Here is a 16177-nt window from a genome sequence, read left to right as displayed (position 1 = left end):
CTTTTACTAGGTTACCCACATCATTAGTAGAAATTTTAATGAAGAAAATGCCTAGTGGGCTTAAAGCCTTGATTGATTTCCTATACATTGTAACTTCTGACTGACATTCTGGTACTCCCTGTCAGAAGATGCCCATAAAATGTCACATTCATCTTATTTATTCTTTAATGAATCCATACAAAAGCTTTTGATTATATTGTTAGTGTTTATGATCAAAATTATTCATCTTGCTGTCAGACTCCAGAGGAAAAACACAGTCTTTATAGGACAGCTAGCAAATTAACCAACAGCACAGTAAGACTAGCACTAGCCTTGTGTGGCATCATGGAGGAGTTTGGGCTAAATTTTCCTATGCAGCCACTGTCGAGTGGCTTATGACAATCACAGACTGACACGAAACCTTTTTTACAGAGGGAAGGAAATGAATACTTACTCTTTGAGAGACTCCTCTAAACGCTGGACTCGTAGCAATGCTTCATCTCTCTCTTCATTGGCTAACCTAAGCCTTGCCATGACAGCCTCGTCACGTTCCCGTTGAGCAGAATAAACTTCTTCCACCAGAGCTGCAAAAGTAACCAGTGTGCTTAACAAACAAGACAAGTTTGACTAGGAAAGACACTATTAGATGCACTTACATGGGTCTTTGCCAGTATTTCCTAAAATCAACATTTCTCCACTGACCTCAGGTTACTCTGGATAAGGTCTGTATTCCTCTTCAGACACAACACGAAATTGCTGCTGATTGCTAAAATGAGTATTTTAAGGAATGAAATAAAGCTATGTGTTGTCAGATTCCCCCCTGTATAATAAAACAGGGCAAGGAAGGGATTTGCTTTATGTTCTGAATACTCATTTAATGGAAAAGTAATTCTGAAACCTCAGAATCATATGAGACGCTGGCAGGTTGCTTCTAGGACATCAAGTTAAAAGCAATGATCCATTAAAACTACTTGTACCATCACACTACCTCCTCTCAGGGTGACACACTGATATTAAATATTCAAAATTCTAATATTTTCATAGCCCGTCTCTGTGCCACAAGCGTGGCACAGCTGGCATCTCTTCTTTTCTGCCAAGCCTTTACTTTATTGTGTAATATACTGTTGTATTATCTGTTACAGCATACATGGACCTTGGAGCATTAGGTGCCAATAAACTAAGATTTACTGTCTATCCTTGGAAGCAAACTAACACCTTCAAGACATTCTTCATCCCGAGCTTACGTTTTCTCTCTGCCTCTCCCTTGTCAATATGTCTAACACCATCTCTGGCACTCTGCCAGGCTCCTTACCTCGACCCTGCCTCCACTAAAATCTTTATTCATACTTTCATCATTTCCCTCTGCAATACTGCAAATCTCTCCTCACACTCATCATAAAACCCTGCAGTGGAAATGCCTAGGGACTTTCAGGATGCCATAGTAAGACCGCTGTCACTCCAAGACAGAGGACTATATCTCTTCAGATTGCCACAGGCACCTCCAAAACACTCAGCTGAGGTCTGTAAGTTCCAGAATTCTCCATGGTTCCCTTCTAGTCTGCCAAGCTGGTGTTTAGCCACAGTCTTCTAACACCATGTTACAGTCTGTTTCAAATTGTGGCATTTATTCCTCAAGAACATCCTGAATCAAGGCATTGATGCAAGGAAGGGGGCATCATTACTTGCTTCAGAACTCTCTGCTCATCTCTGAACCTCTGCTGAAATCAGTAAGTTAAAATCACCTTTGGGTTGCAACGCAGAGGCAAACCTAAACGTTTTGTGCCATGAAGGAAAAGAATGTGAAGCATAAGCTGCCCAACAACGAGCCTAATAGAGTGATGTAAAAATCCTCCATATGAAAAAGAATAAAGAATATCCAGGCTGTCATCCCTTTGCTCCTTAAAAAGCTCAAGCAAACAAGCTCCAATTAAAAGTTCTCTTACAACAGAAACCTGAGAGATCTGAAATGTAAGGAAATTGCAGATTTTGGGTAGATTTGATTCCTTGGTGATAGCCATTGCCTGGCATCCCCCCAGTGAGGTGATAAAGGAAGTGGCCCATAGAAACTTGCAGCAGCTTAGTTTTGTGGGAGTTTTTTTCTCATTTAGAGTCTAGGAGCGCTGAGGAGCAACAGAGGGCTCACTGTGATTGGGGAGAACACAGACAAGACACTGGAACGTGTTGCTCAGGGAGAATGTGAATGCCCCTTCCCTGGAGGTGTTCAAGGGCAGGCTGGATGAGGCCTTTGAGAGACCTGGTCTCTCAAAGGGGAATGTGTCCCTGCCCATGGCAGGGGGGTTGGAACTAGATGGTCTTTAAGGTCCCTTCCAACCTAAAGCATTCTGTGAATCTACAACTGAGTGCAAATCAGGCTCCTAAATCCCATTCAGAGTACTAGCCCCATACTGGAACATTGACTTGATGCCCCAAGCAATGAAAAAAGTGACCCAGCTACTTAGTCACCAACTTCTCTGGTTGACAGCAGGGACCATTCAATGGTACACCAACTAATAACTTTCTGTGTAACTCGAGGCTTGACCAACAAGAAACACCAATTCTTATTCAAGCAAGAAAATGACACACCAAAATGAAGCATGGATGATCAAGCATTAAGCTAAAATGAACTATGACTAATTCATAGACATTGAAGAGTTAAAATTTTAAATCCCCATAGTGCTACATTAAGAAAAAAGGGATTATTTCACAATGCTTGCAAACATTGTAATATATACAAATATGACATTCCTATTTAGTTGCATTTTGTTGTAGGGTGGGTTTTTTTTGGGTTGGTTGTTTGTTTTGGAATGATTTAGCAACATCTCCCTCATTGTAACTAAAACTCTTTGCATAGTCGGAAAGAGCTCTTCAATTCAAAAGAATCATTATGCTAAATTCATCAATTCTAAAACATTTTTAGTTTTTAGTGAAGAAAACAATTGTAAACAGAGAGCTTTTGTAAGGTAGGTAGCTATTACAAAGTTCACTTAGAAAATCAATATAGCATTTTAGCTGGAATTTGCTCATTAAACACCCACAGCTCTAATGCAAATTATGATGGAATGAATAAAGCAAATACATATGCTTCTTTCTTTTTATTAAATGTAAAATCTACTGTTAATTGCATCTGGTATGTCATATAAACTTTTCTCCTTAACTATTAAATGGAAGCTTTTACAAAAGTCATTAGAGATTCTCTTTCTTTGACTTGTACAAATTTCAATATTTGTTCAGTAAAGGTTCACAGCAGTTAAATTACATTAACAAATATTATTAGCTACTATGTAAGCCAACTAAGTAAAATACTTATATTGCAGGTAAAACAAATCAATGGGTGTTTACAATAATATTTGGATATGTCCATTTTTAAACAAGCTTATCAAATATCATGTAATTCTTAGTCAAATGAGAGAGACTCAAAGTAGATTTTTTTCTTCCCAAATACTCAAATTTGTTTAGTAAGCTAATTGTTTTCTAATATGGGCAAAAGTAAATATGAAGAAGATGAACCATACTGAGTATGAGTTTACTGAGTCAAAGCAGTGTACATATTTTCTTAGTTGAATCTGATTCTTTTGGCAAACCTATCTTCCACACTTTTTAAACTACCTTTAAAATACAGCAGTGGTGAGAAAGTGTGTTGGAAATCATTCTAGTTTAAACAGTGGTTCATGATTTTCCAAACAACAGAGCTTTGGGGGGAGGGAGAGAAGCATGGTTCCTAGAAAAAAAAAAATCTGTTTGCTGATTTCCTAGATGTCATCAGTGTAAATAATAATAATAATTTTAAAAAGCTGAATAGGAGAGGCAAGAAGAAAATGTTAAGACTTAAAACATCTGTGGCAGTAGAACTCATTTCACATTACTCATTAAAAACACAAAGGCCAGAATACAGGCTGGACGTTACAAGGGAAAGAGGAGATCACTACCCACAGTGCAATCTCAGAAGAGACAGTAAACATTCTGATTTTTGATATCAAATACTCAAGTATCAGATATTCAAATTTCAAGGTAAGTCAGTTTTACAGAAATGGTAAGAATATTTTGGACTTTGCAAGGGGTTATTAATATTAATGTCAAATTAATATGTGATGAATTGCTGCTTTTGACTTTGGATGTAAAAAAACGCTGCGAGCGAAGAAACAGCACAATTGCAATTCTGCTAATTGTTTTTGCAAAGAGCACACTGAGTTATAGGGGCCAGCTACTTCCAAGAAAAAAAGACATGAGGAGAAAGTTGTATTCTGTTACTAACAACTCATTGTTGCTGAAGGTCAGACATTTGCAGCTTAAGATTTAGTATTCAAGATCAGTGGGTGCTGAACGATGTGTGACTTGGGATTTTCTTTGGCATTGATTCTGGTACATTCAAAGTAATTTTCCTAGCCACTCACTCTGTTCCATCTACAAGAAATACAAAAGAGATGGTACTTTTTTTAACCAAAAAAAAAAAAAAAAAGACTCTGAGCATCTTAAATGTTCAAGAATTGACTGAAATACTAGCAATAGTTTTTTAAAAGAAATATTTTGATGCATGATTTGTTTAATACAATTCTGTTTAATATGAGTATACAGCTCTCTATGTAGGAGGCAATGTTGCACTTATGATAAAAATGAAGTAAAAAAATACTTATTTTGTTTTCTGCCTTCTGGAGTTGTATATTATTCTGAAGGAAAAGTAGAAACATGAAAGAACTTGCTTGGCTAAGTCATACTTAGAATTTGAGATTCCTGTGATGAGCTGGTTGTTTATCCTGCTCAGCTGCTTCCATGAAATAACTGTCAGCTGAAATTTACCTTACAGAAAGGTTTCAGGAGGTTTTGAATGATTTTTGTTGTGTTTTCACGTTGGATTTCTGAGTAGCAGCTACACAAATGTGAGGAATAAGGGAAGTATGCGGGGACAATAGGTTCAGTGACTACTTGCCTTTTCATTTTCATTCATCCTTCCATTCCTGTCTACCATTGTGGGTCTCTGTCTAATCACAAGAGGACTTGGAAATTATCCTTGCCTTTTCCAGATGGGCCACTATTATTAAATTTTATTTAACCATATGGATATATGCTTGTTCTCCTTGCAGAAATACAAACATGTATGAATTTGTTATCCAGTAATTTCAGAAATCAAAATCCTCAGGGACTTCCTTCTTCTAGATTAATGACTGTATTTCTTAAATAAGAAGTCAATCTTATCATAGCCAAATTAAAAAAAAAAAAGAAAAAAAGATCTGCTGCATTGCTATGAGAGCCTTTAAAATGTGTCATTAATTGGTCTCTGTGCATACATGTTACAAAATGCAGGTAATCCCTAGAAATGTTCAAAGCCTGAGGCCCTTACACAGTTCTCATCCAGGTTAATGGCAAACTAACCATGAGCTCCAGGGCAGACTGTCAAAAATAGTGCTGAAATAATTCTCTTATGAAACAGACAACTTAAGTTCCCAGCTCCTTTTTTGAAAGCTACCATTCATTTACTTTCAGTTATGACCTATAACTGAAAAATAAAAGCAAAAGAGTGATAAGAAGATCATAGTAAAACTACTTAAGAGTTTTCACTGGTCTGTACTAGGAATTACAGCCTACAAGTCATTTACACCTAAATGTGACTTTACAGATAAAGCAATCTGAGCAAACACTGATAGAACACTGTGACTTCTTTATTGCTTTGTGTTTGTTGTATGTATTTACTGCATAGCATTTATGTGCTCCTAGATTTCAAATGCTATAAACAGGGTGTTAATAAAAGGCTAAAGTTGCTTAGTGGCAGCTCTGCATAGGGTTTTCTTTGTGTACTCAGATCCCAATTCAATTAAAAAAAAAAATAAAGTGGGCAAGAATAGGAGAGAGTATTATAGACAGACCCCAAGGCAGTTCTTGTGAAAGTCAATCCCTATGCAATACTTAAGCCTCTGTTTCTAATACACCAAACGCAGCTGACTTCAAAATTCAAGCCATAATGCAGCTAAACTTTTTTTTTTCAGTGAATAATTACTGATGTCTGAATATTCAAGGGAGAAACTAGAAGTGTTACATACAAGCTTGCAATTTCACAGGTTAAAGAAAACTTTTTCTAATAGTCCAAGTAGATTGTTTGCAGACATTTTTATTCCTGGCTACACACCATAATTCTTTGTGTTCATCTAGCACTGCAACGGGGAAGACAGAAGGGCCAGACTAATAACAAGTACATGTAGAAGATATTGGCTTGCTTTTTACATACAAGGTGCACCTATAAGTAGTTGAGTAATTTACATTTTAACCCATGCTCATTGTATGTTCTACTTCCAACAGCTGCACATAACTTTTTGACAACTGACAGTAAAACTACATCATTTCAAATGAAGCTGTTAAAAATTAAGCCAGGATATTCTCAGTCAGAACATCCCCATCTTGTTTGTTTTTTTTTCCTGTCCTTTAGATGCATCTTCCCATAAAGAGGATTACAATCCTACAGCTATTTTCAAAATTCTGTTATTTACCAGGAACTACTTTGAAAAAACAGTTGGGAAATAGTTTTGCATAATGAAGCATTAACAGGACAAATCCCCTAAGAATGATGTAGGCTATAAGTATAAATGAATCATGCACAGAAATTCTGAGTCAGGGAAGTATATGCATTACCTACTTAAACTGTAAAATATCATTCATATTTAGGTTTATAAACAGAAAGGTTGGGAACTATTGAGTTCTTTTGGCTAAAGCCCAATATTGGCCTTATTTCAGTTTAATTGGAAGAGGATCTTGAATTCATCTTCTCCATGAGATATCAGGAACCTGGATTTCTGCTGGTACCAAAGGTTAATAAGAAATGTGTCTGCAAAAGTCAAACAGCATTAAATACCAAAAACTGATTATTATTCTGCAGGAGTTGTTCTGTCATTCATAATCTCTCCATGCTCCAGCCTTCCACAGCTAATCTTTAATGGATGACATGCAAGAAAGAAAAACAACATCTAAAAAAGGACTCTGAAGTGAGCTTTGAGGAAATGGAAAATACCTTTCTTCTGGGCTGGATGTTATTGTCACCCAAAGTTTATTACTGGCAAGATTACTTATTTCCTCTTACTTTATAGGATATTAAATCAAACTAACTAACAGCCACTTGGATATTTATTTTGACTTTTGCTATGAAAACTATTGCATGTGCATTCAAGCAATTATTTTCCATGTTAATTTAGGAAACATCAAATAACATTCATGAGTATTTCCACACCATAATCAAGAATTCCAAAACACCAGAAATGTTGATTCTCAACATTTTTGTAAAAACAGACCTGAAAAAAAGAGACTTCACTATAGGTATATTGCTGGAGTTTCCAAGAGAGCTGCATAACACAGTACTGCTTTCCCCTTTTTCCACACTGTATTTTTTGCCATTACTCTGGTCTTTCAGAGAGCACCTGCAGAATGCTGCTACAGTTTTCAAATGTGAAAAGTGGTATAAAACACCTAGCAAGGCTGGACTCAATCCATGTATTCCTGCTGAGTTGACTCTGATTTTAAAAAGAATTAACTTTTTGTAACAGTACTATTAGATACTCACACCTCATCCTACCCCCTCTAATCCTCTCCCAGCCCTGAATGGCCCTTGCTACAAAAAAAAAAAAAAAAAAAAAAAAAAAAAAAGGATTTGAGAAGAAATATTTGCATTATATTTTCATTCAGATTTATTCTTAGTCCCAACATGCATCACTGTGATAGCAACAAAAACATTCCAAGAGACATTCCAAGAGACGAGGTTCTGATGCCAATTCTTGTATACCTTGTTGCATGAATGGTGGGAGTTAGTGTGAGAAGAGAGAGCTTTGAATTTTTTTCCTAGCCTAGAGAGGCTACCACTATGCTCTACAATTCTCACTTACACTCAGCCATCTCTTTTCTCTATAAGTTCCTATATACCCCCTGATTAATTAATTCTTCTGCTAAGAAAGTACTCATTATGTCCATCCAAAGTGTGATCTGTTCTCTCTGCTAATTCTTTTGAAGCCTTCCTCCTTTGTAATGCCTTCATCTTTGTCTTCCTGTCTGTCCTCAGGTGATGTGTGGTCCTTCCCTCTTTCCACTTCCTCAGACATTCCTTTCTCTGTTCAACATATCAGAGTTCTGCTGTCCCACATGAAAAGATTTGTCTGTTCTTCATAGCCAGTTCACATACCTTGTTCCCCTTTCCCCTAGTCCCTATTTTGCCTCCACCTTCGTTCTTGTTCTTTTAATGATAGGCAGTGAAAGTACTTTCTGGCTTATAAGAGGATATCCAATAATGAAGAAGCAGCAGGAACCTGTGGCAAGTATGATCACCAGAACCAATATTCTCTAATGATTAAAAGCCTGCAACCAAACCATCAAATTCCTGAATTTTCCTTAGCTATAGGTACTAGACACAGAGACAGGGACACAAGGAAGCTCTAAAATACACTTTCCAGGCTAGTAAAATTTGAAGTTATTGCACAGAATACTAAAAGCTTTCTTCTGTCACGTATATCTTCTGCTTAACTCTACTATTTTTTATTTTCACCCTCTCATGAAGCAGAGATGTGGTGCTGAGGGATATGATTTAGCACCATACTTGGCAGAATTAATGGTTGGACTGGATGATCTTGAAGGTCATTTTTAACTGAAGCAATTCTGTGATTTCACAAAATTCACTTCTTCCTCTGAACAAAGTAAAATAACCTCAAAGTGACAAGATTTGGATTATTTGGTTTTGAAGACTGGTGTAGCTTTATTCTAAAATGCTCTTTACCTTCAGCTTTTCTGCTCTTTCCATGGGACTTCTTTTAGGTAAACCCCATCAATTAGAGGGTTACATTTTAAAATAGAACTGCAGTATTCCTCAAAGTAGATCAGATTTGAATGGTGCACCTTTCTGATGGTTTTTACAACATGATTTTGTAGAGCCAGTACTGAGTAATAATAAAAATGCAAACAGCCATATTTACAAGCTTCACTCTGCCATGTGTTATCCACTGCAGTAATTAAACATTAACTAGCAGCACGAAATCACAGCAGCATGTGTTCTACTTGCCTCAAAGGACTTAACACAAGGGGAAAAGTTTTTCCCTTAAACACACTGAGTCTTTATTAGGTTCCCGTTGTCCATTAGGACTCAAACTAAGGCTGTTAGGAGAGAGAGACACAAAGATCCCCACAAATTCAGTTTGGTTCACATCATTCCAGATTTCAAACCATTTACCCAAACTTGGTAACATAATTAGAACTGTAAGTCAGGAACCAAAAATACTTGAAATATTAAAACATACTGGAAACAGATGAAGTAGTAAGGAGCCTCTTGCCCTCTCTCTCAGCATTTAAGGATTTTGTATTTCTTAAACTCCTACAAGGAGAAAAAAAGTGGGTTTGTTTTTTTAAGGTCATCCTTACCACACATTGTAGCTCTCATTCAAATTTGGCTTATTCTCCCTTTTAAAAACAACTATGTTAATTATTTAATCATATTCAGAGGGACCTTACAGCTGCCTTCCAATACCTGAAGAAATCCTGCAGGAAGGCTGGAGAGGGACTTTTTCATAAGAGTGTCTAGCAATAGGACAAGAGGGAATGGTTTGAAGCTGAGGGAGAGTAGGTTTAGACTGGATCTTAGGAAAAACATTCTTCAGTATGAGATTGGTGCGACTCTGGAATAGGCTGCCCAGGGAGGTTGTAGATGCCTCCTCCCTGGAGGTGTTCAAGAGCAGGGTGGATAAAGCCTTGAGCATCTGAGTCCAGCTGAGAGGTGTCCCTGCCCAGGGTGAGGAGGTTGGAGTAGATGATTTTAAGGTCCCTTCCAATCTAAACCACTCTATGATTCTATGAAGACAATATTATTCTTAGGCCATAATCATAAAGCTTAAATAGCAGTGCAGGAAAAAACAATTTACTATCAAATATTCCAACTGTATCCATAAAAATGAGAAAAACCATGGTTTTGACACACCTTTTGATACACATTTGTTCCCAGATTTTAATGAGCAATGAACACCTATATCAAAGAAAATATTTCTCTAGTACAGGTAGAGAAGTCAAACACTGTGCAAACATTCAGGAACAAACAGAGCTTAGCACTCAACCCAAACAATTTGCATTAGCTCTTGGCTGCTAGATATGATACACAGTGCAAATTTTTCTTCTTTGAAAATAAAGCAAGCAGATAATGTGAAATGAAATAAGAATAAAGTTATGTGTCCTAGTATGTAGGTTAGATTTGTCTTTCCCTTCCTAGGAATTCTCTCTTCCATCTCTAATATTCAGAGAATATTGTATTCTCAGGACTCTGACATCAAGTGTGAAATCAGACATTTGTTTTTTTCAGCTGGAGTATTTTTCTGCCCCATTTTCCTACAGACAGTTCCTCCTCCCTTCAGTACTAATATTTTAGGGACAGGTATTAGTACTAGTAATAGTATATGAAGTGTGTGCAGCCTAGGAGGACACAACTTTACCTAGATTGCAACTTATTGATTAAAAAGATCTCCCAGTGTAAAGAATTTATAAAAGCACTCTCATTAATATTTTTTAAAACATGTGGAGAAAAACCTCAGTATTTTTCATTCTCCAGGTACACTCTTCACACAGTCACTTTTCAACAACAAAAGTACTCAACTTCATTACTTCCAAAATTGTCTTAATTCTTGTGTAACTACTCAAAGACCAATTAACAAATGTAAGTATGCATTCACCTTCAACCATAAGCTTAAAAACCTTTCATCTTGGGAATCTGTATGAACTTCATTCACTGGATACAAACCATCATTATAGAAAAATTCTTTCTAACTACCAGAAGAACAGATTTTTCAAGAACAGCCCAGGTCTCTTGTTGAGGTGAACGTGTGACTATCTCCATTCATGGGAAGGGGGTAGTATTGCTCTGTACAAGCTAAAACAATAAGTGGTATTTGAACTGCTGGTTGAAAGGTAGAGGCACTGGTAATCATTATTTCCTCTTGTTTGTTCAGGACCTTCCAACAAAACAAACAACCTTTTTGTGATTGGATTGACATGGTGTTAACAATGCATTTAATGCCCAAATCAGTATGAATACAGGTAAAGCTCCTGCTAATACCAGTACCAGGATGTTAAAGCCACCTATTTTCTAAGCAACTCTAAACAGCCACACATTAAAAAAAAAAAGAAAAAAAAAAAAAAGAAAGAAGAAAAAAAAAAGTCAGATCTTCCCTCCTTTAGCAAATAAAGCTAACGTTCACTGGGCCACGTCATATAGCAACCCTGGGTACTGTATGAGCCATCTGTTAAATGCTTGTCTACTGTACCTGCAATCTTTTCTGCAATCTTAGCTTCTGTTGCCCTCTCTTGCAGTTCTAAGTCCAGTTTTATTGTCTTCAGCTCCTGGTCCTTTTCAGAGAGCTGATCTTGAAGCTGGATTGAACACACGGACAGTAAGATTCTTACGTGGCTGAAACAGGCAACTTACAGCAAATTGTTAAATAAGAGCTACCTGCCCCCAGAATACAAACCCTGAGTAATACAGCAGAAGTTCAAGTAATTGTTTTTATTTTAAAGGACAAATGTTACAAAAAATCTTTTCCACTATTGTCCCTATCTTGCTCTGTGAGGCAAGCAGCAATGTGTGTGCCATTATTTTGACTGAGGATTCTTCTCTTCAGATACCACCAGCTGTAGCTCTTCTTGCTAAGGAACTTCTGAATTACATCAAATACGGTGTGGGTGGTGTCTGCATGAACAGCCTATTTCCTACCAAAAATACTAAAGACACTGTGGTGTAAATACATCATTTTTTCATAGGCATCACCAAAAAGAAAACTGGTACTGTTTCTTAAGTTGAGGCCTTTCTTTTAAGTGGGAATTCACTAAATCTGTTCTTGGATAGATATCTGAACTTGCCATTGAATATTGAGGAAAGAGCTACAGTCTGCTCTGTCATTTAGGCACATGAAACTGCTACTAATGCTAGGAGCAATGCAGTGCCCAAATAGGCTGGAATTTTCTTCCCCTCCACAAAGAGGACACATTAGAGCACATTTGTTATCTGGACCACATGTCTAGAAGCACAAGCTCCAGATTCTATTAATGAAATCCTGGCCTTGATTTTGCTCCTCGGTTTTCATCCATGGTGCAAGAACCCGTAGCTGATTAACAAGGCCAAAGTGCAGGATGAAATCTTTTTTAAATTCCAGGGAAGCAGCATTTAAGCAGATACTAAGAATCCAAAATGACAAGAAATCTATTGATTGGTGCACTAAAATAAATAACAAAACTAAATTAGTAACAGTTTAAAATGTATGTTTTGTAAGACAACCATAAAAGAGCAAACACTGTGATGTGAATATCTTAACCGTACCTTTTTATTTTTGGCTCTCAGAGTGTCCAGCTCTTTCAAAAGGAATGCAGCTTCTGTTTTTCCACCTAACTCTGCAGCATCCTTCCATGAGGATTTAAATTCAGGAAGCATCCTGTTAGCCTTTCTTTCTATGGTGCTGTGATTAGGAGGAGTAAAAAGCAAAAAAAAAAAAAAAAGGAAAGAAAAATAATGCAAAACCAGCTCCTTACCCTCTCACCCCTGGCCAAACAAAATACACAGAAATAAATTATCATAACTTGTTAACCACTGCAAATGTATTAAATAGCCAGTAAAAGCGATGTCCTTCTATCATTTCTTAAATCTTATTTCTGAAAAAAAAAAACACAACTGTAAGTCTGGAATAGTAAACAAATGTACTACAGTACCAAGGCATAAAACAGATGAATATAAATTGGTTATGAAGCCTATAAACAGAAAATGCTTAAGGAAATAAAATATTTAAAACCACATGCTTAACACAGACTGATAAAATAAGGAAATTGATGCTCAGGTTAAAAGAAAACAAATTCTTTTGGTAGGATGGACAATTCCACATTAAGTGAAATGAGAATATCCAGAAGACAAGATCTAGGAATTCATCTTGAAGAAATCTGTAAAATTGTAGTGCTATTCTAAATATTATATTTGACAGCAGGAATTCCATACTATATGCCAATGATGGGGATAATTAAGACAAGAATCAATGGTCACAAAAATTATGTCTCAAGGTAAGTGATTTAGAAAACTCCTTGGGTATTTGTTGATACAGATATCCCAGACCTGAGCTACTGGATCTGGTTAAAGATGTTCCTGCTCACTGCAGGAGGATTGGACTAGATGACCTTCACAGGTCCTTTCCAACCCAAAGCATTATATGATTCTATCATCTCACTTATAAAATGGCAGCAAAATCAGCAGCTGAATGGATTACAAGGAGGATATAAGATATTTTCTGATCTTATATTTCAACTGCATTATAAGGAGGATGTAAGATATTTTCTGATCTTATATTCCAACTGCAATCTGAGGAAGGACAGACTTTGTACATTTTGTACAGTACCTACTACAAGGAATTTTTAGTCTCTACTTTTAGGATCTTACACATCGCTCAGTAAAAATTAATTCCAATAAATGACCAAAATGAATGACAGAATAAAAACTTAAAGAGTTTGCATTGCACTTTTCAATCACATTTACCCTTCTCCAGATTCCTGTCACACACTGCCCACAAGGTATTACAGCTCCTCTTCCTGCTCACTCATCATACTCAGGGTACATTGTGCTTGTTGTGTAAAGGCACAGAAGGGCAGATAGGGTGAGTCTAAGTAAAAAGCTGACTTACTGATTGTCAGATGGGAAGTAACTTTCCCCACCTTTATCCAAAAGTCTGTATGCATGTTGTCTGTAATTTGAATCTAGAAAAGATATAGAAAAGGATGAGGTTTTTACCTTGGTTCTTCAGGATTGGAATTACAACTGATTTGGACTCCTCTTCTTTGACTGGTTACCGGCAAATCCGAAAAGTTCAGTGCTTCAGCTTCTGCTTGCATGAAAAACTCTGCCTTTTTTTGAGAATCCTGGTGACACTGAAATTCCATACAGAACCCATCTTTTTTCTGTTCCAAGTTGTGTGTTTCTAATTGGAAATAGAAGCAAATATATTTTTAATTTGGAGAAAGAACACAGAGCCAAGATTTCTCATCTGAAAACGGCTTGCTGTAATCTTATTCGTGGCAGAAAGGAGAAAGTACTCTAGCTGCAGATTCATAGCTTCCTGATCCCACTAAGGAACAAGAGCTGTGCTACCTGGAGTACAGATGTAAATGTTACAACCTGTTTACTGGATCTGTTTCATGGAAACCTGAAAAACATCAGCACCATTTCCCTTACATGACTGCTTAAAATGCTGACCCTAGGAAATTATCTACCTGTCTTTCACAAAAATCTGCTCTAACCTAGCAAGACATGATGAATTTCTTCTGTAAACAAGGAAATCTATTAAGATCTTTTCCAAATCTAATTTGGCTACAAAAGGAGTATCAGCAAGCTGTTATTAGCAATGATAAATTTAAGGCCCCCTTATTGACTCCTGGAGAGTGTAAGTCACAGGCTCATACAACTAAAGAACTTGAAGAATGCAAAGCACAAATTGTGCCAAAGGAAAAAAATATCTGATTAAAATGTTGGCTGTGAGAGTTCTCTGAAGCTTGGATACTAGATATTTTTAGGAGACACTTCAGGTATCAAGGTATTTAAATGAAATTAAGATCTGCATACCGTGAATGGTCTTTCATAAAGTAAGAACAAGTACATTTTAATTATAGAACTATATTAAAAAATCAGAAGGAAGAAGCCTAAAAAAGCTGTAAATGGGGGGGAAAAAAGTGCATATAGTCTTCATTCTTTCATTTAGATTAGTGGAGAACAAACACTGGAGCATTTGCTCATTTATTAATGTTAGTGTTTCCAAACATTTTCGATACATTTCAGGGTATACATTCTTCAATCCAACTTATTACTTCCTCCTCAAAAATAATAAGAAACTAACTATAGAGTTGCTCTCATCTACAAATAGCTCAGAAGTACACATCAGTATCAGTATCAAGGTATCATGCTGCATGTAAGACACAAAAGCACAGATTCCAAGTGAAAAATACAGAAGACTGTCATTAACATTTGTTGCTATAGAATACTCTTTCCTTGAAGAAGACAAAACACAGCCAATGGCACAGGAAGCATCCTCAAGGCACAAAGAGATGACTTGTGGATTAGCTGGAGTCAGTTAAATGTGTTCCCATACAGAGCTATGAGTTACTACCTTGAGGAAAATGCTATTGGACCCTCTACTCATGTGTGTTCTCCTTAGCTACTTCAGCACAAATCCACTTGAATCTCCTCTCACCATTCCTCTTACCATCCTATAACCACTGATTTTGTACTAGAGGAACAACAGTCAACAGCACATCAGAATCTTTGGTTCTGAGGAGTAATAAACATGTGGGGACCACAACTTGATGAACTCGATTTGTTAACAAGTATAACCTAACACTACTTTCAGTATCAACTTCTTCAGATCACAGCCAATGCAGAAACTGACCACAGCCCACAGCCACCTGGATTCCTTGAGCAAGTGCACACAGTTGTTCAGTTGTCCTGCAGGCTTTTGAGCAGAGGTTTCCTCTTAAGTGCTGCTGCATTTTAAAACTGGATTCAACCTCTTGCTTCTCCTTACAAGTAAGTAGCAAGCACTTCTAAAGAAATAAGCCCTAAAAAATTCGTTATGTATATTCGAAGAACCTACCCCAACTTGGAAGCCTAAGGGCAAAACCTGGAACCCTCTCCTACTCTGAATTTCACTGCTTGCTTAGTTGAAATACGCTTCCATTTAATCTACTTGCCCATTAAGCATCACCCTGCCATTCTCTCATTTCAGATGCAGTGATCTGTATATATTGAGCAGCAGGGACGTTAAGAGCTATGCTAAAACTCTAAATTCTGATATTTCAAGTTCCTATCTTTAGAATTCATAGAATACCAGGTTGGAAGGGACTTCAAGGATCATATATATATAGTTGCAAATTATGCTCTCACACACTGAAGGGGAAATGCAACCTTTTACTTGCCATAAGAACTTTTGCTTCCCCTCTTCTCTAGAACATCATTTGCAATAAGTATATATCTGTATATATCTGAAGTGCCACAGGTGAAGTGTGTTGCATTCTGTGCAGGAAATCAAGTCCAATGCTACCTGTTGCAATAACCAGTGACTGTATTGCCATGAGCCTTTGCTCTTTATTTACTGCACTCCCCTTTGGCCCACGCTATATGAAAGTTGGAGAAGAAAAACCTTCTCACTCCAGAATGCTAAACATTGGCTACCACAGT

At 37.0% G+C, this 16177-nt stretch overlaps 1 protein-coding gene across 1 annotated transcript in view; it reads right to left on the bottom strand.

Moving 5' to 3' along the window:
• Positions 1-16177, bottom strand: part of MIPOL1 (mirror-image polydactyly 1) — a 201385-nt gene that overhangs the window by 138399 nt on the left and 46809 nt on the right. Inside the window, exons 3-6 of the mRNA XM_054400707.1 lie at positions 13742-13928; positions 12293-12428; positions 11244-11349; positions 434-563 (exon numbers count right to left, since the gene is read on the bottom strand). Coding sequence (XP_054256682.1) covers positions 434-563; positions 11244-11349; positions 12293-12428; positions 13742-13928 — 559 coding nt within the window. The remainder of the gene's footprint in view (positions 1-433; positions 564-11243; positions 11350-12292; positions 12429-13741; positions 13929-16177) is intronic.

Source organism: Indicator indicator, chromosome 4 (genome assembly GCF_027791375.1).
Source record: "Indicator indicator isolate 239-I01 chromosome 4, UM_Iind_1.1, whole genome shotgun sequence".
NCBI lineage: Eukaryota > Metazoa > Chordata > Aves > Piciformes > Indicatoridae > Indicator > Indicator indicator.
Note: the sequence above shows the minus strand (reverse complement) of the source record. Positions and strands in the feature narration are given on the sequence as shown.